Below are 27,934 nucleotides of genomic sequence, written 5' to 3'. Positions count from 1 at the left end.
GTTTACTTGAGACCTAAATGCATTCGCTGCATGCACAATTTACATATATACTACCAGCCCCCCCAACCCTCCCCACAATATTATTGCAATAATTCTTTGCTGGTATAACAGTTTATATACCAAGTTTCACTTATTTAGTTTTCTATAAACATAGAAAAAAACACCTGAAGAGAGCTAGAACAGCTTTCAATCAGTCACTATATTGGCATTGAAAGCTTTATTTTGAAAACTTGAAGCAGCAATACTGAATAAATAGACAGAATGATTGTTTTGTCATCTCCATACAACTGATGGCCTTCATCCAAAACATTAAAATACTGTAGCAAATAGAATAAACATGCATGTTTCAATGTTCTTAAAAAAAAAAGTGTAATATAAAAGTAACACTTTGACACTTAATACAGTACAGACCAGTAGAGACTATTTTCTGGAAAAAATATCTGAATATGATTTTGTTATTTACATGGATCATTAAGGCCCAATTCACTCAAGTTAATGCACATCAGGAATTTATATGCTTCAAGATAACTCACTAAAAAGTACAAGATCAATTTGTTTGCTTGTACTTATATGATCCCAGTTCACTAAAATAATGCAATACTCTTCATGCTAAAAACAAGGCAATTATTGCCCCAAGATAAGATACTTATTTCACTAAAGGGTCTTTTCCCTCTTACCTCACAATGACAGCATGTTTGCATATTGCTAATGCTAGTGGTAGTTCTCTCCTTCCAGAATTCCCTTCCAACTTGCTAGGATTTAGAAAAGCAAGTCATCTCCAAGCTCACATACCATTTCCAGAAGCAATTCAGGCACTTGGGAACCTAAGTCCCACAGAAAGATAACAGGAGGCAGGTTCCTGGATGATTTTTCGGAGTGGGACTTGGGTTTCTCCCTTGTTCAGGCATTCAGAATGTTCACCTTGGCCTTAACCTACTGGCTTTTCAAATAGTCACCCCACTCCCTCCCTTTTCCCCATACAACATAGCATCACCAGCAAAAATAAACTGTATCCTCATGGATGAGAGAGGTAACACAGTTAATTTCTATTAGTAATAAATTACAGGAGTTCTCCATATAAATTCCCTGTGCACTGGAAAATAGTGCTTGTGTATTCAACTATTTAACACAAGCAAAAAACCCCATTTTTATCATGCTGGCCAATAAATAATATGGCACTTGTTAAAACTAATATGTGTAGCTTCCTTTCTGCTAATGCCCCGTAAGGAGGTTTGAAACACTTCTGAAAAGGAATTTTTCTACATATGTAAAAAAAAGAGTGAGGTTTTGCAGTTGATTAGAAGCAAAACTCCTAATGCCATAACATAAGGAATTTTTGTAACTGTAATACATTGTTCAAGTCACATTTAATGCAAGGGCATGCCATTTCTTTTTGGTTTATTTACAGAGAGGATGAAAATGCTACAGAACTTTAACCGGGTGAAATTCAATAAGCAAGAGGAGTATGGTTGGGGCAGGGGAATTTGTCAGCGTCTCACAAATGACAGGTTTGGATACTAAAGCCTCTCTTTTGCCACAACAGTGGCTGAAACTGTAAAAGTTTTTCAGATCATCTTGCCACGTGTATTAAAGCCCTGACAAGGAGGGTCCACTCAGTGCTGATGCAGTGGCTGCTCCTGAGCCAGCTCCAGGCTGGCCCCTCTGTCAAACAGCTGCTGCAATCAGCAGATGCTATTTTGTAACTTAAATGGCAAATTCCTCCCTTGATTCTGTAACTCAAGCCCTCCAAAGCTGCTCTTTCTCATCCTTTTAATCCTGTTTCTCCTTCCTCCACCTTAAATAACCTGGCAGAAAAAGAGTGCAATTTTTATGATGCAAGAGTCCAATTCAGCTCAAACTGACATCTGTGGGAAACGGACCAGTCACAAATTATGACAATAACATTAACTGGTAAGTATGCTGACCTGCCTTAAATATTTTATCTCAGTACAAGACTGAAACTGCAACAGGCTTTTCCTTGTGTTTCTCCCCACCCCTGTGCAGCATAATTTGGGCCAGACTTTGCAAGGTGCTGAGTGCCTCAGGTCTCGTAACATCAAGAGGTGCTGAAGATGCAAGATATCCACTGGAGAGGGCCATTTTATTTCTGTAAATTGAACCCAGAATGTAAGGCATATATGCTCAAGTACCTTGGACAGATATTGTCCCAAAACGATATATATTTTACACTTTTTGAATATATATATATATATATACACACACTTTTTTTTAATACAAAGTTATGGGCACAGTAAACATGAGCATAGAACTGTGATAAACCAACAGTAAAATCTGTGAGTGCTGCAAAGATTCCTCAGGTAGGAACATCTCTTTTTCCAGTTTGCTCACAAGGAAAAAAAAAGACCTGTTAAGTTAAACTGTAAAAATTCAGAATCCATTTGGAAAGGGCCTTTATATATTCACAGCCTTATCTGTTGCTGTTAGTCTAAATACAGCAGCATTTTTAGAATATATGATGCCATTAGTAAGTGGGAAGGGAGAAAAAAAATGCATTAAAGACTCAAGAGTCCTTCATCTTGTACTACATCTTACAAAACTTCCATTTGTCAGTATGATGAAGAAGGTCCTTTTTTAAAAAAGGAAACTTAACATTTATCTGCACATCAGTAAATCGACACAAGAGGATGCTAGGAGTTAAGAATTCTTAAGTATTTTGTATGGCAAAAAGCTTGGAGTTTCCTATCAGTGGTAAAATCCTGACCCTTCCAAAGGCATCAGGAGTTCTGGCATTTTGCCACTGACTGAAGTCCAGGTATTCAGTACTGCAGCAAAAGCGCGGTGACCCCCTCTCATGTCAAAGAGCTCTCAAAGCTGGGGATGACAGTACGAGTTGCTGTTAGAACACAAAATCCAAACACAACGAGGTAACGCCCATCCCTTCTTTAACTCATCCATGAGGCCAGCCTCCGAATGCGTACAAAGTGTTCCACCAATGCCAGTCACTGTCTCTGCAAACTTGGCATCGACTTTAGCAATCTAGTTTCACTGCCTGTAACAAACATGCTACGTGGTAGGGTCTCACTGTCCCACTTTCTTCAGGGAAGCCATTCTGTCTAATCCTTGCTTAGCTCTGACTGCATTAGAGTGACACCAAGATATGATAACGTTATCTTTTTGCATTTTTTGTAAAAAAATGACTACCAAATGTGTGAATTTCCTGTTTGTAAGCTTTATATTCAGTAAGTGACTGAGCAGCAATACATCTTTTAAAGGGGCTGAAAGTCCACCGTTTAACACTGGGGATGTGGAATGAAACCCTGGCCCCACTCAAATAAGTAGAAGCTCTGCTGTTGACTTATGGGACTCTGCCAGGTTTCTTCCCACCACAAAACTTGAGTGAATTTTGGAAGGCTGGAAGAGAATATATATTTTTTTAAATTATTCTTCTTCCCCACCAGCAAGATTGACCACAAAACAAGAACACTGTAATGGCTAGTGGAAAAAAATAAAGTACAAAATCACACACAGTGAAAGCCTCCTACTCTCTTTTGGTAAGATATATGAAGACAACTTCTTACATTGTTCTTTTCTTAAAAGGCATATACAATGTGTCAAAATATTTCAAATATACATTCTATATAATAAAATATCATCTAACTAGTGCATCCTCAATCATATGCTGGAAATATTTTTACCAAGCTGAGTTTTAAATTCCATAAATCTTTCAAACACTAGGTGCTTCATTCAAGGCAGATTCAACAGCAAGTGAATCCCACAAGCTCACTTTTCAAGCCTTAAAAGGTAGCAATGACATACTATGACCCACAACAGAAATGAACAGCGTCAGTGGTCAGAAACCATTTTAATGGTTCGGCACTCCACAGAACTCTGCATTGCAAGTTGTTGGACTTGATCAAATGGTGGATGGGTGTACACGCAAATTAAAGTCACCTTGTCAGACTGACATACAGCCATACGTGATTATTCACAAGTTAAAAATAAAAATATAAAAGGTCAACATTCACACGTCCATTGATTAAAGGGAATAAATTAAACCTCATTTAAGTTGCATACATGGTTTCCTTCAGCCTCAGTCTTTTATTTATGCCTATACATGGAACAATACTTTCCCAAATACTTCTGAAGTAGCAAAAACAAATGAAAGTTTTTGCACTCTAGTTGTGTTGATAGCAAGTTCATCCTTGACAATTATGAATCAGGACAGTTTCTGTCTCTTTAGCATCAGTGCACAGGGTATGGCTCCAAGGGGTGTGTTGGAGGAAGAAGAAAAATATACATAGGCTTAACAAAAAAAAAATTCTTCTTCCATTCACCATTGGCAGAAAAAAAAAAAAGTGTATCTTGTCCAGGGTACCTTGCTGGGTCCTCTCCAGAAGAGGTATGTACTGTCATACATAAATGCCCTCTGGGTTAAAACCAGACGATAGGGGATTCTGTAGAATCCGAAGGTTACTGGGGAGTTGCCTTGATGACCCAGGGCGCTTCAGTGACCCAGACTGAAATGTTGGCTCTGCAAGAGAAAAAGGGCAGTTAGAAAGGTCATAACCAAGGGTGATGTCCGCAGAACACCTCTCCCCTTCCTGCTTAGTGCAGTACAGAAATACTATTACCACATACCACAAAAAACTGAAATGCTTGGCTAGGAAGTTACGAGATCTAAGGTTCCACTTCCTACTCATTTCAAACCACAAAGATATACCTGCTCAATATAATTACCCTCCCACAAGGAATGCACACAGGGATACATGCAATACGTGTATACAGTAATACGCAGAAAGTGGTTGTACCTACACAACTCAAAGCTTCTGCTTCTGGCACACTTAATCAAGAAGCTTCATACAAGTGCCGACATTTAAGGCCCGGTTGGTCTTCTCTCCCCACCTCCCTACCCTCCCAATGCCTTTTGGTAAGAAAGATTTCTGAGGGGAACGACAGAACCAGCTAAGGAGAATGCTGAGATAAACAGGCCCCTTGCAAGCAGGGTGAAGCACACCCCAGCAGAGGCTGAGCCACAGCAGAGGAGTTTCTGCTTGTGCCATGGTTCTGACACACAGAAGCACTCCCATGTTTCTGTCTAGGAAATGCTGGATTCAGATGTGGGAATGTGGAGAATGCACTGATGTCAATTTGCACATGTCATAAGCGCCACCCGTGCAGAACTTCTGGATGGCTGGCAGCCCAATTGGATTAGCTCCTCTTCCCATGCAGCTGCTGTTTGGGATTGCTTGAGATCCAGACATTCCTTTTTCTACATTGACAACACATCCCATCAGAAGAGGAAGAACCCAGATGAGCAGCCATGTCAGACAGGCAATCAGGTTGCGTGTCAGCTTACATGCCTGCAGCCATGGTAGCCACACTTAAAAGGTGCTAGCCTAATGGGTTACTGATGGGACAAACACATGCATAGGCACAGTGGGAGAGAAGTTATCTACATACTGCACTTTATTTACAGCTTGCTAAGCCCTTGGAATGAAGAGGAATATTTGACACTTTACTGTTTTAATATTTTGCTAACTTCTTCACTAACATTCACTTCATGCGTGAGTGCTAGCGCTAATGCAGCAGGTTAATGCACTGCCATCCCCTTCTCCACCCCCCAACAAGCATTCTGAGTGCTGCACCTCTCTCAAGCTCCACATGTGGGGCCTCCACCTCAACAGGGTCTGCTGGCAGCACCGTGACCTTCGTTCCAGTTTGCTGGATGAACTGTTGGAGATTGACCTGTCGCAGCTCCTTTGTCAGTTGCTCCAGTTCTTGTTCTCTGTCCTGCCAGGAAAGAGAAAACATCTGCTGAGCAGCAGCGAGCAAAAAGTAGCATTTCAAGAACTCTATTTGCAAATGGGCAACTAGCGCTTGACTTTTTATGAGAAAGCATCTGACTTTTAAACTCAAATGGAAGAGCTGAAGGTTAAAACACTCTTGTAATTTAGAAAGCAAACCAACACTAGCTATTACTCATTAGGGGTTACTACTGGTCTCTTTATAATGCTTCTTGGATGACTAGCAGATGGTTCTCACATCACCTGAGAAAAATACATCAACTGAGCATCAGCCTGGCATTAAATCTTAGCTCTGCCAGAAATGTCCAGCATGACTTGGATATCTCATTTAGTTCTTCTGTTCCTAAAAGGACAATAATGCCTTTCTCTTCTTGTTCTTTGCATTTTCTGTTCAGAGTGTAGATTTTTACTGACAGAACTCTCGCACTCCGCAAGCATACTGGGTTTTATGCAACAAGGCCCAATCCTGGCTGGTTCACCACCCCTTCATAAGCACAGAAGATGATAACTTAAGATCTTCCTCAATACTGTGTCATTCTCACATGATATACAAAACCTACAGCTCCAATAGATGATGACAGTCTCAGACTACAATTATTCCCTGTTGGCTCCCCAGATTCAGCTTCATTAGCTGACAGCTGCATGCAGTGCTCTTCCACAGTGAGCATGGGCCTTGTCTGTCGGCATTTCCACACAGCGCATACTGCTACGTCTTCATTGTGGCAAGAGATGGAGGTTGGGTCAATGCTCTTTTCCCTAAATATCTCATGTGAGCAGAATTATCCATGAACTCCAGAGAAGGATTGGGGTAAAATGGTTTTGTGGATCTGTTCTAGGAACGGTCGCAAACAGCAGAGCCCTTCTTCATTTTAAACTTGCAGTAAGGTCACAGCTGAGGCCGAGTTTAAGAGTTAGCAAAAAACTTAACACAACTGACCTGATGTCTAAATTAGGACCTTTTCGATGTCAATTGTTTTGTCACTCATGTGTTTGCTTGATCTGTTCAGACAATGCATGTCATGTTGTTTGTCTCAGTTTCCCATGCTAGACTTGTGTTTCCATTCATTTGCTATGAGGTTTCTCTGAGAAACAGAAACCAAGCCATCTCCAAATTTTAAAACAATTCCACAAAAATATTCTTCAATTTATTTTGGTCCTGTTAGACTCTATAACTGGGCACCTGGGAGACAGGAAATTCTCAACTGTCTTTACTTACTACAATGTTAATTCTGCAGCTCCATATTTTAATGATATTGTAACAAAGTTGCCACTGAAGCGAAATCACTGAAATACACAGGTTAACAGAACTAACATAATAAATAACTTGTTAACGACATTTCTCAACTTTCACAGGAAAAAAGTAGAAATGCTAACTATCACCCCAAATCTTATTAGTTTAAGCTCTTATTTTAGTACTTAAATGTGAAACTTTAGTGAGAGCTTTTACTTGAAGAAGGCTGGGATGGAGGTGGGGTGGAGGTGGGGCAGGCAGGGCTTGGAATTTAACATCTTTCTCTAGAAACAGGGGAGCAAAGAATGCTGCATCTGATCCTTCATTGAACACAGCCTCATCTTGTTGAAAAGTAATTTTACTGGTGTGGCCAGAGAAGATGAATGAAATAGAAGAGGCAGGACAAATCACTAGAAATTTCTCTCATGCTATGAAACATTGCCACCTTCTTGTTCTTATCACTTAAAATTTAGTGAATCAATATTTTCTTTCTTTCCTTATTGAAAGGTTTATAAAAAACCCCAACTTTTATAGCTTCAAATCAGCAATTCTATGAGTGTTACAAACTCGAAACATTCAAGAAAATATTTCTCTATTCCTTCCATCCAGAAATGTGTAACACAACAAAACTGAGTGTATTTTCTTCTGAACTTCTGAATTAGTGCACCTTTAGGTTTAGAATAAGCTTGGAAGATCTGTAATTAATAGGAACTCGCCTCAGAAAATGAAACCCTAGCCTATGGAAAAAAAAAAAAAAAGCAAAGAAGATTTTAACTCAATCATAGCCTCAGTAGGTGTTACTAAGGATTGGTAAAATATATACATTTTGCTTTGGCGGAAAATATTACATTTTTTACCCCCCTTCATTTAGTAAAAACAGCTTATATCGAAATGGTTTGGGGTGCTCAGGAGTAAGGATGCAAAATCCCTTTACATATTCACAGCAGAATCACCTTTACTGCAACTGCAGCACTGTGTAATATAGTAACTGTGAATCCCAGGTATGCGGCAAGAATTGCAACTCAAACTGATGTGCGGTGCCTCTGTCCTGTCTTATGTTGCACACTAAAATCCCAGGAGCCACAATCTCTCCTTCACCTCATCCAGCTAGCAGCTGGATTTCCATTTATATTTATTCTTTCCTGCTCTACCAAGTTCCAGGTGATATCAATAACTTTAGCAAGGAAGCAGAGACTGGGTTTTCTTGTGACACGTGCTGCAAACACCTGAGGTGGAGAGAAAGCAAAATTCTGAACACCAGCACATCAGGCAGGAAATGGGAGATGCTATTCTTTAAAACAAAGGCTCTATAAGCTAACAACTATTTTAGCTCTACATCCATCTATCCATGTGCTGCTTTTGAACTGTTCATCTGAATTCATCTGTGGCAGACAGACCTAGAAAAAAATATGAAGTTTAGCCTCAGAAAAGGCTGTGATAGCGCAAATTTCCATGAATTTTAACAGTATGAGTGACTGAGCTGCCAAGACCTAGGACCTAAATCCTCAAGATACCTCATCCCAAATCAACAGAGGTTTGAAGACTTAAACTTTTAAAGGCATTAGCCTGAGAGCACTATGGTCCCATTTAGCATCCAGCAGTACAACAATCCCCCACCAGCCCTAAATGTGCTCTTGCTCCTTGAGGAGTTATTGGAGTTATTATTTGTCTGAGGTGCCCAGACCCACCAGCAGAGCAGCACCTTGCTGGAGCCAGCAAGCTCTCCCTCTCAGCAGGACAAGGTGGCCAGATGTATTGCCATGGGGACAGCCAGACTGCCCTCTGCCAGTTTGGCTGATATTAGCTCTGGTGTTTCTCTATCATGGACAACTGCACAGTGAAAATATGCTTCAAGTGATTTCTCAGAGGTCACCAGGCAGTCAGGGAATGGGAGCAAACCAAGCTGGAATTGCTGGGGAAGAAAGTGAGCCACAGCACATGAATAAATGAAAGGTGTTGTGGCGCTCAGTGTTAACCCTGCAGGCCACTCAGGCCTTCCAAATAGCCAGGAACACAAGCACTGAAATGTCTGCTGGTTTATCCTGAGACAAATAACTAAATCCTATTTTTCTTTTCAGATGGTTTGAATGAGTAAAATAGACACAGGTGAAATGACAACTGTCTGCTCTTAAAAAAAAAAAAAAAAATCTGAAACACCATTTGTAAATTAAAGTGACACTTTCTTCCTTTTACCCACTTCACTGTGGAAACTTGCTTGTGTTTTCTTTCATAGGTTCCAAATCTGTATAAGAGAAACTAGTTACAGTCAAGTCTTTGACTGTTCCTTAGCAATGGATAAAAAGGACATCTTACCTGCAACCGTTTGGTAGCTTGGCCCAAAGACCTTTCTACAGCTTTAATGCCATTTTCCAATCTGAGACTCTGCTGGCCCTGAATATCAATTTCACCCTTCACCTTCTCGATCTTTTCCTTGACCTCTTCTTCATTCACTTGGGACTCTTGAACTTCCCGCTGCAACTTCTCTGCTTCAAGGCCACTTTCCATGTTGTGGATTTGAGACATGTAGTCCTTCAGCTTGTTCTCGCACTCCATGATCCTCTGCCTCATCTCCTGCAGCTGCTCCTTCAGCTGTTTTTCATTTTCCTGCTCGATCTGCAGCTCATTTTCCCAGAACTCTTCTTCTTCAATCTCCACTTCGTTCCTTTTGATCTTCTGCTCCAACTTGAGGATTTCTTCTTCCAGGCTGGAGTTATACTTTTGTTCCCAGTAGTGGATCTCAACTTCATTGGACTCCAGCTGTTTCTCAATGCACTGAAGTTTCTCTGTTTGCAGGTGGATCAATTTCTTCAACTCATCCGCTGTTGTTTTACAGTTGTTGAGCACCTTTTGCTTGAACTCAGATTCTTTGCTTTTCCCAAAGATGTCCATTAACCCTTTGGCCCCTCCAGTGAAGGTGAGGGATTTCCTTTTCGGCTCCCTTCTCTTCATGGATTTGTCACTGGGGGGCCTCAGCTTGGCCAGGGGTGGTAAGCTTTGTCGGTACAGAGTCCTCTCAGGGATGCGAGCCACGCTGTCTGAAGTCGGCCGCTCGCTCAGTGAAGGCCCGGTGCGGCGCAGGATGAGCTGCACGTCGCTCGCGTACTGGCCCCACTTGTTCAGCGACACGATGGGGTTTTCGTGGGGCGCCAGGTGCCGCTCCGTGTCCCGCCATTTCTCGATCAGCGTGTACCTGCCGGTGCGACCTGCAAGGCAAGCACAGCCGTCAGCGGCCCGGCCCGCCAGGGGGCGCTGCCGGACAGCAAGCGGCTCTCCGGCGCCGCTCTCAAGCGGGCACCCCATGTTCGAGGGGAAAACGGGGGAAAGGGATTTGGGCAGGGAGGCGGGGGAAGGGTGGAGGGTGTGTGTAAACCGGGCAGACAGAACCCTGGCGCTGCTCTGTGGAGTCACCCCAGAAGCGTCTGTGCCCGCAGGCGCTGCCTGCCCACAGAGGGAGCAGCCACCGACTATTCCCGGTGCGTTACAGTAAACGCTCCTCCATTCACTGGGATAAGCACAGTGTCTACACACTACTTATTTCAGCTGTAAATTATCTCGGGAAGATCCTCTCCTCAAAGAGCAGTAACTAAAGAAGTGAGTACCAGTTTACACTGCGCAACACAAGTGAAACCGCACAAGTCCCTGTGGCTTCCTTCACATTTTAAGCCACTAAAATTGAAGCAAGTGACCTAGCGATGCTGGTATCTAGCAAAGAAACACCAACACACATCTCCAGAGGATGAGAACAAGAATAGAAAGAATTCCAGAACATCTTTCATACAGCCACGCAGAAAAATCAAAATTTGGAGACAGTGTGTTTGCTTTTAAACTGTATCATCAATCAGAGAGGCAACTGTTAATGAGGCACTGAGCCTTAGCTCACCATCTTGTGCCCCCCAAGTTAGTTCAGACACTAGGGAAAATGCCTGGGGGCCACAGCAGTGTTGTGCCAGCTCACATGGGCTGTGGCAGTGCTGCTTCCTTCATGGAACAGAACACAAGGACAAGAGCGGCAGAGGCTGCCTGAATTGGAAACGAGCAACTCTGGCTCCCTGTGCAGACCTTTCATCCGCAACAGCACAACACAAGTTCCCTGGGGTGGGAAGCCTTCAGGAAGAAGCTAGAATCCTTTAATAACTGTTGTGTTGTTTTCAAACCTCTTGTGTTGACAGCCAGCTGTACAATGAATGTGCTATGGTTTACTTTTAGGGTAGAGGGAAGTATCACTTTTGTCTATGGCTTCTTTTGTGCTTCTACCAAACATAGTTCGTCTGGTACCCCCTATACGATGCTTGGAATGTTAGAAAAATATAATATTTGAGGTTTTCTACCATTTTTATTTTTTTCTAAACACTCTTTCTACTCCTAGATACAGCATTCTCCAAATGCAGAAGTTTCCCTTATCACTTCAGTTAAAAGCCATGATAGTGTTTACAAAAAGATGTGAAAGATCAACTGCTTTTAAAGTATATGATCCTGATGACCTTCTGAACAGCACCGCATTTGCCATTGACCTTAAAACCATCATTGGCTATTTTAATGCACTACATATACCCATTTCCATGATAGATCATCATTCAAACAATGATTTATTTCAGCACATAAATGCCTGAAGTACCCATCATATATGCAACTATGGAATGGAGGAGTTAGAATAAATGTAGTTATCAGCAGTAACTCATTTGATGCATTTTCTTTCCTTACACCACAGACACTCCACTTCAAATTTGTAGGAGACAACTTCCATTGTGCCAATTAACATACTAAGCAGCCCCATAAAATCTGGTATTGTCAGATGAGCCTTATAAAGAGGTCTCTATGATATAGCTACTGTGTTGGAAATGGCTCCTCTCACCTCACTTTCTCACAGTTAGTTCATGATGCAAGGAACAGCAACAACAAAAATCAGCTGCCCGTGCACTGCCTAGAAAACAGGCTGCTTTGGTTTATGGGTCATGCTAGCAGTAATTAGCTGGCCAAATAAGAGACCAAAATGTCCACGTTCACTTCCAAGTTAGGAGTAAGAGCTGAAAGGCTATGCGAAGATTTGACTGATAGAAGTTGGCAAAACAAGGCAATCAGCATGGGAACTGCAATCCACCCCCTCAAATGCCTTAAAAATCAATGACTTTAGGTAAGCACTTGGGGGCGGGGGGGCATGCGGGGAGAGGGGTGGAATCTATCAGCATACCAACATGCTTGGCCAACACACTCAGAAACAGAGTTAAAGTTTATTATAACAAAGTACTTCAAAACCAAGTTTACTATGTCAAGATACAAAGTCAGATATTTTTGCCAACCCACAATATTGTTCATTGATCCATGAAGATTTATAGTTTGTAGTATTTGCGTTATTATAGGAAAAATAAACCTAGTGCTATTTGCCATAGCATACTAACGATAAAATCACAGAAAAGAAAAATGAAGTAAAAACATACCACAGAACCCAGGACAAAGCTTGCATTTTACAACTCTATTTTGCTAATCTTAAAAGCTTTCAGCTTGTAATCATGGTAACGCTACTAATGTTCTTGTGTTAGAAACAGCGAAGTTCAAGTCATGAAACTGTAAACAACAGTAGGTACCACTAGGGGAGCCTACTATTTCTATTCACTTTACTATTAAATGAATTACTTCAAAGAAACATAACAAGAGGGGAGAAAAGAAAAAGCAACAACAAACAGGGAGAGGGGAATAAAGCTAACAATCTTGACCAAAGTTAATTAAGGAATTAAGGAATTAAGTGAGGCACTTGCCAAGAGCTATTTTATTTTAGCTTAGGGGTCCCAATCAACACGCAGTCCTAAATAATGAACTCAGCATTCAAGATCCCTATAAAATAAAGTTTTTTGTAGGAGTAATACTTACACAGTTCAACAACCACACCTGGAGTTTAATACTAGTCTAAAGCAAAGCTGCCCTCATCTGAGATCATTAGCTAGGTTTACTGTAGTCAGCCTATGTATGACACAGCCTAACAATACCTGAACAACCACAACTGTGATGTTTGCTTATATTAGAAGGGATTAATTCACAAATGAAAGGGTGAATGAGTTAGTTCAAAACTAATGACAGAATACTCCAGAACACAGGCATTCTTGTAACAAACTGCTGGTTTTGATGTGACACCATCGACAAGGAGAAAGCAGGTTACTTGTGTTGTTGACAAAGAACACCTGCATGCTGCTTCTTGTCTTGTGTGTTGTCCATAAGCTTCTGTGCTTATACAGCACCTTGCAGAACTCAGCCCTACCTCATTCAGGCAAACCTTACCATTTTAAAAATTTGTTACTGTTGTATTAACGTAATGCACTCGTGCATCAAGAACAGTGCGGCCAGCAGGACCAGGGAAGTGATCGTCCCCCTGTACTCGGCACTGGTGAGGCCACACCTTGAATCCTGTGTTCAGTTTCAGGCCCCTCACTACAGGAAGGACATTGAGGTGCTGGAGAGAGTTCAGAAAGTGACAACAAAGCTGGTGAGGGGCCTGGAGCACAAGTCTGATGAGGAGCAGCTGAGGGAACTGGGGCTGTTAAGCCTGGAGAAAAGAAAGCTGAGGGGAGACCTCATTGCTGTCTACAACTCTCTGAGAGGAGGCTGTAGCATGGAAGGGTCTCTTCTCCCAAGTAGCAAGTGATAAGACAAGAGGAAATGGCCTCAAGTTGCGCCAGGGAAGGTTTAGATTGGATATTAGGAAAAATTTCTTCATGGAAAGGGTTGTCAGGCACCGGAACAGGCTGCCCAGGGAAGTGGTGGAGTCACCATCCCTGGAGGTGTTTAAAATACATATAGATGAGGTTCTTAGGGACATGGCTTAGTGATGGTTGGACTCCGTGATCTTGAGGGTCTCTTCCAACCAAAATGATTCTATATGGGCAATGTATGGCATTCATTAAACCATCATGTTTTCCCAGCTGCATACTGAATACATTGAGTCTCATACAGATTTCTGAAGTATTTCCAGGCAGTTGTCAATTCAAGCTTTAGTTATTGTACTGATGTTCACAACAGCTATGTGCCTTGTTAATGGATCCCTTACAACTTCTGAAATCTTTCTTTAAGAACATGTATGACTAAAACATATTGGACCACTTCCACTTTTTTTTTTTTTTTAAATACTTCTAGCAAAGCCTCATACTAATGAGAATGGTAGAGAAAACAAAGCAGAGAACCTCCAACAAGCACCAGCTAGGGCTGTGTTCTATATTTCCCTCAGAAAACAGCAATGCAGGGGCTGGAGAAAGCCTCTACACCCTATTCACTGGCTAGCTACTTCTCAATAATATTCTGTGCTGAGCCCCTGACCATATAGTATTACCATCTCAACACAATAATCAAGAATTTTTATATTTTTTGCAAGACAGCAAATGAAAAGCTTTCACAAAAGTAGGTATATATTTACATATATAAAAGCACACTGCATCTGCACAAAAGGCCAGTGTCCATATTAACAGGTTTATACCTACAGCTACCTAAGCAGACAAATTAATCACATGTTCTATTATTACAGGAACATCTTCAAAACAATCTTTTATATAAAAAGTGAGAAATATTAAAAAAAAAAAAGGAAATACATGGACTCCAGAACACTGATGTACTGATAGCCTGCAACTAGTTGTCATGAGTGGTTTGAACCTGGCTTTAATACCACCAGTTATCATTTAATCAACAAGACATTAAAGAGTTAACTACAGCCACTACTCTGCTGTACAGCCACACACCAAGACCCAGACCTGAGTGCCTACCCCATGTGCCCAACTGTTGTAGTCTTAGTTTGGGATTGATGTAACTTGGTAGTTTAAACACAGATTCCATTACAGTGAATGTTGATTAAACTAATGAAATATAGGAACAAGATAATTGAGCTTTTTTTTTTTTTTCTTACTCTCAAGAAATAGATTTTAAACTGCACTCCATGAAGGTAGTAGGACCCATATAACTATTATTCACTTTAAGCTTCTATATATGTTTTACTATTTGCAGCTGACACAGCAGACATGAGTGACTATTTCTGCTGCCAAAAATAAAAACTAATTTCTGAAGACAAGAAGCAGTTAATGTGTTTCTGATGCAATGCTTTTCACAGGACTATAACTTGAGAAGTCATCAATACTGTTCTTCAGGACATAAATGATTCCTCCCTTTCCTCCCTCCCAAAATCGTATCATCCTCTGTACACAAAGCATTTGAGGGACAGGCACTACAATTTTTGTATTCGGGTAGCATGATACACCAGGTAAAACTATCTGTGCCTTAGCTTTCCAGTCAGGCTGCAAAAGTTTACTTCAAGCACCAAGTAAGAACTGGCTTTTCATTGTGTCTCCCATGCTCCACAGACAAGATCTGCAGCAGGGAGTCAGTGCAAGCAGGTGAGTCATTGCCCTGGTCTCATTATTTCAGGGAAAGGTGGCTAGATGACCAGTCTACAACACAGGAGTACCTCCCCTTCCCTAAGGAAGGAGCTGGGGTGGGCAGGAGCAGAGCAGCCTTTGTCACTAGAGGTCATGCGCTATTGCTCCCCGTTCCTCCTCTTTCCCCAAGACCCCCAGGCTCACTTGGTGCCAGGGGAGTTTCCTGGCAGGCAGACTCCTAGCTCCCATTTTGCCAGGGATCTCATCACCTCTGCTGCCACACAGCAGCTGTGCCAAACACTTTCCCTGCAGGGCGGCACTCTGGACAGAGTCTGAAAAAGGCAACTTCTGTCTTGCATGCAAGATTTTAAGACAGCCAAACTATAAAGGAAGCCCTACTAGTCTTGTTCTTGAGCCAAACCTGATTGAGCACCCCAACCACACAACAATGCACAGCGAGACACAGCAATCTCTCTGCGTGCAGGTTTCTGTGGAGGTAAAGCCAGGTATGACGACATATCACAGAATCACAGAATCGACTGGATTGGAAAAGACCTCAGAGATCATCGAGTCCAACCCTTGGTCCAACTCTAGTCCGTTTACTAGATCATGGCACTAAGTGCCATGTCCAATCTCAGTTTAAAAACTATGCTCCAGCTGAACCCAGACTTCCCAGAGCTCTGGGGGCACTGCCAAATGCACTCCCTCTCCAGCCTGGATACAACTTCCTGATCCACTTGGTTTCCCAGAGGTAGCCCTCCAGCCCTAGGCTAAAGGATGCTCTCTTCCTTAGCAAGGCAATATAAAGCAAAAAATAATTGTACATGAGTAAAATATTGTAAAGAACTCTCTAACATGTGAAACAGACAGGAAAAAAATATCTGTCTTACCAAAGGGACAACAGCATTAACTCCCGAATCTTTAACAGCACTGATAGAAAAGTAATTGCTGGCAATTTTCATAAACCTAGTATGATTTGAACTCAATGTCTTTGAAATATGAAGCTGACATTTCATTTATTATGTGCTACTTAAGTTGACATCAATAGCAATTTAAAAAAATACCATTCTAGCTACACGAGAACTCATTAAACACCCAAGAAAGATTAAGAACAAAAAAAACCTTTAAAACAGAGGTTAGGGTTTGTGTTACTCAGTACTTAATTCATGCCATATTATGCACATGCATGAACGCATACCATAGAAAACAACAAAAATCAGAGCAGGGGTCCAGTCCTAAGAAAACATGCCCACTGAGACAGACAGGCTCAAATCTAATGGCAGGAAGGGCAGTTTGCTTCGTTCTCTAGGTACAGCTGTGCCCATAGTGTGAACATGTGTCTTTATCAGGACTGAAGTCTTAGTTTGTTACTACTACACTTTCACTCAAAAAAAAAAAAAAAAAAAAAAAAAAAGATATACAAGAGTTTCATCATAATCTGACAAAAACAAAGCATTTCTCATCATTTCACCCTCCCAACTGCCTTCCGCCTACGCACCCTGCAGTACCGCACTTATTTTAGACCCGTTTCCTAAATAGGTAAAACAATGCAGAGGAGCAGTTTGGCCAAGCTCAAACAGCAAGATGTGTCAAAGCAGATCAAGCAGCCCAGGTCTCAGCTGCCCGTGCCACCGCTACACTAGACATCCCACATCATTACAGGTTGCTATAAATCATCCCACCCAACCACCATGCCTTTCAGCAAGGTGACTGGCACTAGATTTCTGAGCCATAAAGTTTATTTGATCACACCGTGCGACCACCACAGCGTGCAGCTTTCTTGTACTTCTTATCCCTCTTAATGTTGCTATTTGAAGTAGCAGAGAATAAAATGTTGGGGTCAAAAATAACAAAAGTTTAGCAGATTCTTAGCAGTGAACTACATGATTCGTTCAATGTTTTAAAACTTTAGTTTGTACACAACAAATATTGTTGCCTTTTTCTAATCCTCTTCAGACTCAAAGCTACAATTCAATTCAACCTCAGACTCTTTTCTTTCTCTCAAAGTGTCTGAGAGTCAGCTCTGGCACTTGTTTTGGCAGAAATTACCTGGAGGAAGGGACAAACATAAGAAGAGACAACAAAAAAGTGGTGTGATTTTTCCAGATACGATGCTGGCTGAGCCTTACGACACTATAATACATGTTTGAAACAGCATGAACAAATCTCTGCTTTATTTTCATAAATACACCCCATTTATCTTTGAGGAAAAATACTCAACTGCAATAAAAAAATTGTCAGCTGCATTTGTTTAACTTTAAAAAGAGACAGCTGTATTTCTTGTTCAGTGAAATGTTGCTCATATTCTCCTGATATTGTGCTAAAGCCAGAAAGCCAAAATCCACAGCACTATTTAAAGCAAGTCTGCCATTTCAATTATTTGCCACAGAAAATTATTGAGAAGGCAGAAAACAAAAGTGCACTTTGGTAAGAAATTCAAGCTTTGCTTCTCCAAGCTGAAATACTCTCTTTCTAGGAAACAAACGTGTCATTCTGAGTACAGAAAATACACGCTACTCTCCAGAGGGAACGGAAATCACAACAAATACAGCAAAAATCCTCAAAGGGGCTGGAACTGGGAAAAGAACGCTTCTGAAGAAACAGGGCAAGTATATTTGTGACTGCGCTATCCATCGCTATATTCCCTTGGAAGAGTTATTTTTTAGATTTGAATGGAAAACAACCGGTAAAATCCAGTGTAAAAAAAAAAATCTTCTGTAGTTAAACTACATCTGCCTAAGATACGAACTAAGAAGATAAGCTCACTTTCTTTTAGGATACATACCATCTGTTTTTCCCTCAGTATTACAATGATTTTTTGAGAGGAGCCGCTACATACACACACACTTGAGTATAAGTCCATATACTACTTTGCAAAACAGACCTCTGACTGGATTCACCAGCCATCTCACCATACATATAGTTGAAAAGTAGCGATGACTTTTTTTTCTTGTTTTCCAGTTGCCCAAATTAAGAGGAGGAATCAAAATAACAAGCAGCATTTACATGAAGCCATTCTGGCACGATTTTCACAGAATGCACAGAAAAGTTAGTGGAAGCAGAAAAACAGGCAGTATTTGCTGTCAAATATACATTTTTAAACCAGACAATGATGGATGTGATAAAATCTAGCTCATGTCTCCTGGCAACAATATTTTTAAAACAACTCATGGTTCTCCATTTAAAATGTGTGCTGTGGTATATTTTTACATTTTGGTGAGGTCTTAGTTTCTCATGACAAAATGATCGCTTCTCTTATTTGTATTATAAGGCCAGATCTTCCTCTTTGTAACTTGCAAGCAGCTTGAGTTTAAAAAAAAAAAAAAAACAAAACAACAGTAAAAAAGGCACAGCCCCAGATAAAACTCTCAAAAAGTAATATCAAGCATTTTTCAGTATCCCAGTGGAAGGAGATTTGACTCTCTGGAAACTAGTAACTCAATAGCTTTGTGTCTGTCTTGAACAGAATTCCAGCAACCCTCCCTCCAGCTAAGGCATTCCTAACTCCTTTTAAGTTAGAGACACAATCATTATGGTATCCAAAATTATATCCAATTGATACAAGTTTTGCTGGGATCACCAAAGGAGATAACTCTCTCTTCTTTTTTGTTTTAAAGAATGAGGTTTATTTGAGATGTAATTCAAACCCTTTAACTTCAAGCCAAATGGAAATTAAAACCCCCTTAGTTGGTACAGAAACTTGGAGGAGAATAGTTTCCTATTCCTCAATGATGAAGAAAGGAGCAACACAGGATGGAGATCATAATGCAAGAACAGTTTACACAAATGCTGTCCATCTGGAGTATAGCCTCAACGGAAGAGACACAAACATGCCTTTCCACTGAAAGAGATAATACTGCCAGATACCATTTTGCAAGGAATAGGGCAAGGAGCATCAGCTGGGCAAATTAAGTGACAGGACTCCATTGCCAAAGGATTGGGCTACACTTGGGGTACAGCACAGAACCTCCTACAAAGAGGCAAAGCCCAGCATGATTAGCTATTTCTGTTTGGTTATAACAGCTCTAGAACACAAGTCCCTGCCTCTGCACTTGGCGAAGAAAGATAAAAAAAAAAAAAAAGAATACTTTTGTATCCTGAAGTTATTACTGAATTTCCACAACACCAGGGGAGAGTTGGAAAGCAAAGAGATGGAACCCTTTTTGTTGCTCTTATGACAGCAAGAGATCAGGTGACATGGCTTTGCCTTCCATCAAGTGACAAGAAATTTCTTGAAACACAAGAAATTCCATTTAAACATGAGGAAAAGTCTGACTGCGAGGGTGACTGAGCACCAGAAGAGCTGGCCCAGAGAGGTAGTAAAGTCTGCATACTTGGCCATATTCAAAATGCAGCTGCACATGTCCTGAGCAACCTGGTCTTGTTGGCTCTGCTTTGAGTACTTTGAGCAGCAGAGTTGGACTACAAGATGTTCAGAGTTGCCTTCCAACCACACCCCATTCTATAATAATTTTTACTTTCTTATTTCTGAAATAAATTGTAAAGCTTTACTTTTCAGATCTCTAGAAGAGAGGCAGCTTCAGTTTGTCCATGAGAGGCTTCTTGAACTATGGATGTCTTAATACAAGTATCATTGGCTTGTGCTTTCTTTGGTGCACATGGCTGTAAAAAGTTAATTTGCAGATATTCCAGACACTGCGCTTCAGCACAAATAATATACCTTTTGCAGTTCGTATTTCAGGCTCAGTGAAATGGGGTGTGTGTGTGTGTGTTAATTTTTTTTAAGTTGAGGACCTAACGAACTGTAAGACACAATAAACCAGAAGGAGCATCTCAAAAACTTTGCAGACAGACCAAAAGACAAACAAAATAATACTGAGTCCTGCTAAGCTATGTGACTGCTGAAGGAGCCAGACTGCAAAGTGGAAAATAAGATCAGAGCCAACCAAGGAGGTAGCCAACTAAGTCTGGCTACTTTCCACCACCAAATGTCAGGTGAGAGCTGAAGGGATACATTTTAATAGATTCCCATTCAAATTAGAAGGACAAATATTCCTGGTAAGCTGGTACCTATAGCCAAAGCAAAGGAGGAGACATATGGTTGTTTTTCTGATGAACAGCTTGACAGGACGGCTGGGAAAGCCCTACCTGCCAAAGACATGCAAGAGTAATTTATACAGTGTTTAATATTGTCCTAACAGCCCCAGTGAGAAACTGGAGCACAATTACTCTAGGTGTTTTCTAGAGAGGATATTTGTCTCAGGAAGGAGTTTCCAAAGGATTATCTTAATTTGGCTCTGGTTGCAACTGAGATTTATCTCCACATGGAACGAGAGTCACATGTCCCAGACGAACTGGTGATGTGTTACAGAAAAGGAAGTCTGCTGACTTGACAAAACACTGTGCACTTCAAGACTGATGGAGTCTTTTCAGAGTTCAGGATAATAACTCAGGATACAGAAAAAAAACCAAAAATTACACAGGAGAACATGAAATTTTTGTCTAGAACTGGGGGTCTGAAGTTTTTTGTTTTGCAGGAGAAGGCAAAGGAAACAGGATAAAAGAGATATTGAGAGCAAAGAACCAAAGTCTATTACAACCAGTTTATTTTTTTTTTTGTTTCTAAGTATGTAGCAGTTCTTAATCACCACTAGGGAGTAATCACACTAGCATAATTACGCCTTAAAAAAACCTGCAGGCAGAAAATGAGATATGGATGCAAGCAATTCATAAATCAATTAGCACTAAATGAAAAGCTGTAACTAACACAAACAGTAAAAGCACACTTATCAGTTAACCATTGAATATAAGATTTGAGAGACATACTGACTGACTTCCTACAATTTTTAAATGAAACTTTAAAAGGCATTTGATGCATATAGGTAGAGCATACCTATTTATTAGAAAATTATTATTTTGCAATCAAGTCAGACTGCTAATACAACCTCACAAAATTACCAGAATACTGACAAATGCAAAAGCTAGCCCTTAAATTCTAAATTTAATTTTAGTTTAGGACACAGATTTTAATGCCTACATTTAAATAGTGTGTAAAGCCAATTATAAAATTTTAGCAAACAATAAGATTCAGCATAGGAAGCACTGGAGGGGTGAACCTGAGGCTTATTCAGGATGCTCTCGATCACTGAGAAAGATCTGACAAGGCTGAAAGAATAATCTCATAGTAGAGCCTGAAAGGCGCTTTTTTTCCCCCCACTAAACTGTTCGGCAAATAGTTAATATTGAACAGACTTCAAGTAACCCTTTCATTAGTACCAAGTTATGTGGGGTGCAGGAATAAGAGGAGAGCTTGAAGGATCTAATCATTGTACTATACTATTCTAAATATAGCCAGAGATACTTACAATGTGTATAATTTCAATGAACATCATTAGCTTGTGAAAGCCAACAAATTATTGTGCACTGCTTTTATATTTCTTGGTTACTCAAACATATGGCATCATATTATTATTTAAAGAATAAAACTGACCTAGATTAAAGTATATAGATTTCAAAGTATTTCTTTTTAATCTCCCTCTGGCAGGTTAAAAATCAAGGCTGCAAGTTTACACTGCAAGGTTATCCCGGTGTGCATTATATGTTCCTGCTCCACTGATTCTCAGTGAAACCCCACCTCACCACAGTTCAGCTTCATAAAAAAAAGCTTCACCCCAGTTGCGAGATATCCAGCTGACAGAGTTACTTACCAATAGCCTGAGCAAGGGCTATTACAACTTCCTGGCATGTTGTGACTTCGGTGACCCCACACACGATTCTCTGGACTCCATCCACCCATACTTTGAGCTCCATGGTTCACCAGATCATCCAAGAGCCATGAATGCAAATCAGTCAAGTCATACTTGCAGCTATAGCAGAGATAATGCAGCAGGCTTCTCTCAGCAGCTAGAAGAGAAAAATCCTGGTGTTTACATAGTGAAGCATTACCAATTTTAAAAGTTAACAAATTCACCTTGACATCTATTGGGTAGAAGAGGCAACATGGCCTCTTTAAAAATAATAACAGGAATCAAACATCCCTTGCTTCAGCAATGTCTACCCATTCTGTAGATGTACCAGAAGTTTCATGACAGTTAATTTCCTGAAATATACAAAGTTATTACAAAAAAGCACCAAAAGAAAGAGCATTAAATAAACAAGTCCGGAATGAACTTGTAACTGTTTCAAGTAACAGGTGCCCCCCTTCCTCTACATACTGCCTAGATGTCTCAAGGTACTCAAAGGTATTTCCAGTATTTCCTCAGTAATTCCTAGCAGCTAGTGGTGTAACAAGACAATGGGGAAATATCTTTAACTACAGCATCTATCAGAGCCCAGCCTTGCTCTCCATATGGAAGCAGTCAAAGGTTCCTGGTCCAAACAAACCTGTGTGTTTAGTACCAACACTGGAAAACCCAGAAAGGAAAGTTAACAGTCTTTCTTTCTCTAAAACAAGGAGATGCATGAGGGGAAGTGTCATGGAGGTGGTTTAATTCCTGTCAGCACTGTGCTGGTTCTGTAAAAAAGCAGACATTGGCTGAAGTGTTTTTCCATAGGCACTGCAATGCTACTAAACCAAAAAGCAACGGGCTCTGCTGCCTTTGCTGAAATAACAGCCAAGTCATACCAGCTAGCATGGTGTATTATCTCCCTATGTAATTTCAAAGGAGAAAATTCCCAAAGTTTGTAAATGAAAAAAAAAAAGAAGTTCAGAGGGTTGCTTTTTTTCTGAAACAGAAAAAATCCTGAGTTCAAAAATCTCTTTCTGCACTCAAACGCCAGAAAAACTTTGCAGCATAAAAATAAAGTTAGAAACTTTAGGAGGTGGGTTAGGATTTAGCAATCAGCCATCTGCCCTCTGCTGTCTTGTTACTGACAGTCAAGCTACTTAAGGTTTATCTAGTGTTAACTTCTAGATTAATTACTGATCTGAACTCTAGTGGTTTTGCTATGGGCTCAGCTTTTGCAGAAGCTGCTTTTCTTCTGTATAAACAAATCCACTCGCATCAGAGCTTACAAGAGTTAATTTCTAGCTGGAAATGCTGAGATGTTGAATTTCAAAAATTTCTGAGTAACAACTCCAAGAAGAACTGCCTCAAAAATAAAAAACCCTATCCCAGCCCCAAAACAAAACCCAAACCACCAATAAGGGTGATTTTTCTTAAAACAAATACACAGCAACCTCAAAATGAAACACACACCCTCCCTTCTGCCCCAACCCAAAAACTAATAAGAGTACTGGTTATTTATGCAGATACATGAAAAATAAACCATGTTGGTACAATAAAGGAAGCTCGTATTCAGGTAATCCAATATGGATAAAGTGATAAAACTAAAGACAATATTTTTTAAGAAGTAAGTACGACGAAAATGGCTATGACAGGAATAGAGTGAAAGAAATCTGAAAGTTATTTAGAGGAGATTACTAAAGACAAATAGGGTAGGGTTACACAAGAAACACAGAATCTGATGATGCTGATGGATTTAACAGAATTGCACGTGGAGACAGAAACAATGCAGAAAAAACTTAGGAAGCAAACATTTAGTACAATTCATGTTTTACAGTCTAATCAGCGCTGCTTTCTCCTGCTGAACATCCCTCTATCAGAAAGATACACTAGTGCAGCTCTCATGATACAATGGAAAGATGTTTTCCTCTCTACAACTAAATACTTCTGTCACGGTTTAACCTGAGCTAGCAATACAACCACAATAGTCGCTCACTCATCACCCCTCAGGGGAGAGAATCAAAATGGAAGGAGAAACCTGGATCGAGATAAACACAGTATATGTAAAATAGAAATTAAAGATACTCAAGGCAATTCCTCAATGAATTCCATCCACACCAAGCAGCCAGTCCCAGGAAGCAACCTTGTCCCACCAGCTGATCCCAAAGAGACAAGAAAGAGGAAAAAGGCAGAAAGGCCCAAAGGCCTCTGCAAAACGGCAAAAGACCAAACTAAATGTCCTGAACCAGAACTCCCTCAGCTGTGCCCTAGAGCAAGCAAGAGCGAGTGGAAGAACAAACTGGAAGGCCCTGACTCCTTAAATATGAAGCATGATGCTGATGGGATGGAATACTCTCATTGCTCAGCCTGGATGTCAGTTAAGCTCTGCTCCATCCATGCCCCGCTTCTCGCTGCCTCACACCTGTGGGCAGAGCACTGAGTGTCCTTGGCTCTCAGATGAGAACAATTAAAAACATTAACTCTGTCCCAGGGTGTTATCTCTTCTCAAACTAAGTCCAAATAATGACCTTGCTAACTATGAAAAAGAAAGGTTTCTAACCACATGAAGAAAATTAACTCATTTTCAGTCAAAACAGCACAACTTCATTCAGCAGCTGACAAATATTGACACATGACCCAGAAGACAGTGATCTTCACCTGACAAGCCATGGCAGCCAGCAGCAGGACACCTCAAAGCCCAGAGTGGTCACACCACATTGATAGGATGAGTGTTAGTGGAGAAGCAGTAAAGTCAGGCCAGCACATACCCCCAAACCCCTGTCCAGATGCATCCATTTAGAAAGCAAAAGAAACACTAGTAAGTCCAAATGTATAAGAAAAATAAATTTCAAATACGCTTGTATAATTAATCAACAAAAAAGTGATAGTGTTTAAGAATACCAGTGTGTACAGACAGAGTCTTTTGAGACATGAGTAAGTACCCGCAAACCCAGAGAGGTCAGAGTTTAAATAAACATTTTCTCACATAAAGTGACATACTTCAAAGAAAACTACTAACCACACAAGTATTAACAGTGCACAAATAGAGAAACTTCAGTCAGGTAACACTGCTTTAATGCGCCAATAAACTAAGCGGAAGAAAGTCTTTTACTAGCCTGCAATATAACAGCGACCATGAAAACACCAGTGACCTCTTTTGTTTATTCCTGGACCAGTTGTCTTCACAAATAAACAGACCTCGCATTCCAAGCCCAGCATAAGGACTTTGTTAATTCACTTAATATCTTGCCGAGAGTTGAACAGTTCAGATTTACTGGCACAAAATAAGCCATCTCTCCATGTGACAATGCACATGTCAGCAAAGCATCCGACAGCTCTAATTGTTTTGCTGTCTGTCAACATCCAAAGTATTCTCTCAATTTAGCAAGCTAGCAAGTGCATTTTTCCCGCCAGTCAGCACTCAACGTACAGTCTTGTGTTCAGTGCATATCAGTTTTGGTCATCTGTTTTCCTACCATATATATAGATATATATTTTATTATAATTATAATTATAATTATTATTTTAAAAAAGGGCAAAAAGAAAAAAACTAAGAGAGGCATTATTTAATAATGAAATATTTTCTGACACTTCCAATTTTGAAAACAATATTCACCAAAGTGAGAAATGATTCAAACAAAGTGTCATTGAAACAGCCTGAACTCAGGGTAAATATTCCCATTCATTTCTTACATGGCAAATAGTTTTAATAGACTAAATAGCAACAGCAAAACAACAAAGCAGCCTGTGGTATGTGCTTTCGTCAGACCATTATGCAGGGCTGAATTAAAGGACTACGTGCCCTACAAGTACTAATGGGATTCTTTCAGGGACCTGTCACTAAAACCAGAACACACACAGACATCAGAAATACAAGATCTATGTGCTGAAATCACTGTGTCTCATATACTTTCTAAGCAAAGCTAATCTATCATAAATTCAAAAAAATTAATCTAGGATGGGTTTGGTTTCTAGGATAGGATTATGCAGCAGAGATTAAAGAGAGATCTGAAAACCAGAAAAAATATTTTGGCCATATGTCTACCTCCATTTCCCAGTTACAACTCTGTAACACCTTTTTATTAGCAGTTGGTTTTCATATGCACTCAGTTCTTTATTTGCTGACTGTTAACTCATGCACCATTAATAGCTTCTTTGCCTTTTGACTTAGGGCCATTCTGACAGCCCCAAATACATTTTTCAACCTGTTGTTTGTGTCTAAAATGCACATCATGCTTTTGCAATACAGGAGGCAAAATAACCCTTACCTCCAATACCAAACAAATTTCTCTCTGAAGCAAATGAAAAGGGTCACAGAAAAAAGCTCAAAGTTTCACAATGCCCTTAAGTTCAAAAGCAGTTCACCTTATGCATAACTTATTTTAGCAACGACTTGGAATAGGAATGCAAAGCTAATTTACTGAGGAGAGGCACGCAGGCCAAAGCATGTCTCTGACCACAGCTTCCCCTCAGTTCTTCAGTGATCAGCTCCATAGTGGCAGGTATTTCTGCTTGGAACCAAGCACCTGAAAGCTGACATCCCTCAGCTACTTTGTAGCTTTCTGTTCTCCACTACCTTGCCTGAAACCTCCTCAATTACATTGTTTGCTATGCACTAAACAGATTTTCGCTAAGTTATTATTTTTATCCTAATTGACTGATAATACCTTACTCTGAGACACTTGTTCAATTTTTAAGCATAAAGAAATATCCAGCATATATACAGACATATATATATATATATGCTACTATTTGACTACCTCTTCACAGCTAGTTTACAAACTATAAAAAGTCTGCAATTTCACAGAACTAACAAAGTGCAAAGGGCTTTTCTTGTGTTTAAGCAAAAGAGATATTCCAAGCAGATGTTTGCAAAACCTATCTGTCCTTGACATAAGTATGAGAAACCCTGAGAGCTAAAATTAAGTTGTTGATTTCACCTCATTTCTAATCTTCAGAAGGCTCACATCATCCAAAAGCAGCGTGCACCCCAAATCCAGGCTAAAATTCTGTTGCAGCTGAAGCCAACTGCAGAATTTTGACCAACCACTTCAGTTACTTTCTGTTCTCCCAACAAATAGTCATCATTCTGTTTAGTAGACTTTAAAGTGAGCATACTTTCATTCATAATTAGCTATAACCAAACATCATCTAGAGTTTGGCACTTTCTCTTTATTTCTCATTCTCTGTGCACTATGGCCTAGTTGCGCTCCTTGCCTTTCTCTATTATGATACCAGATAAGGCTCTGGACAAGGAGGCAGCTTGTTCCACCCAGGTTGGAAACTGTTAATAAGAACAGTTAGTTATGGCAAATGAGGCTTGACTGAAAAAAGAAAACAAAAAAACCCCACCAAATAACAAAGACAACTCAAGTATAAATAAGCCAGTTCAGCTACCCAGAAAGAGCTTGTAAGCCATCCAGAAGACTGTGATAGTACCCTCCCATGAACACAGGGGTATTTGGCAGATTCTCCTTACCATAAGAATTCCGGTATAAAGCAAATAACATTTTCCAGATGAAGATGACTGCAAATACATTATTTTCTACTGGAAACAAGCTAACTACTATTCACCAAAAAGCCTCCTCCCTTGGATTAATGAAGGAGAAACATCACAGTATCACAGTATGTTTGGGATTGGAAGGGACCTCAAAAGATCATCTAGTCCAATCCCCCTGCTGGAGCAGGAACACCTAAGTGAGGTCGCACAGGAACATGTCCAGGTGGGTTTTGAACGCCTCCAGAGAAGGAGACGTCCCTGGGCAGCCTGTTCCAGTGCTCTGGCACCCTCACTGAGAAGAAGTTTTTCTCAAATTTAAGCGGAACCTCTTGTGTTCCAGCTTGATCCCATTACCCCTTGTCCTATCATTGTTTGCCACCGAGAAGAGCCTGGCTCCATCCTCA

At 40.4% G+C, this 27,934-nt stretch overlaps 1 protein-coding gene across 7 annotated transcripts in view; it reads right to left on the bottom strand.

The window, feature by feature from the left end:
* Nucleotides 1-202: 202 nt before the first annotated feature.
* The window catches only part of RASSF8 (Ras association domain family member 8), a 94,616-nt gene continuing 66,884 nt past the window's right edge, over nt 203-27,934 (bottom strand). For all 7 annotated transcript variants that reach the window (XM_065032407.1, XM_065032434.1, XM_065032400.1 and 4 more), the window contains 4 exons: nt 22,013-22,208; nt 9,310-10,199; nt 5,607-5,751; nt 203-4,492 (listed from right to left, as the gene is read on the bottom strand). In XM_065032407.1, the coding sequence (XP_064888479.1) occupies nt 4,371-4,492; nt 5,607-5,751; nt 9,310-10,199; nt 22,013-22,115 (1,260 nt within the window). In that variant the 5' untranslated portion in view covers nt 22,116-22,208 and the 3' untranslated portion in view covers nt 203-4,370. The remainder of the gene's footprint in view (nt 4,493-5,606; nt 5,752-9,309; nt 10,200-22,012; nt 22,209-27,934) is intronic.

The sequence above is a fragment of the Columba livia genome, chromosome 1 (genome assembly GCF_036013475.1).
Source record: "Columba livia isolate bColLiv1 breed racing homer chromosome 1, bColLiv1.pat.W.v2, whole genome shotgun sequence".
Taxonomy (NCBI): domain Eukaryota; kingdom Metazoa; phylum Chordata; class Aves; order Columbiformes; family Columbidae; genus Columba; species Columba livia.
This window is presented reverse-complemented; position numbering and strand designations above follow the sequence as displayed.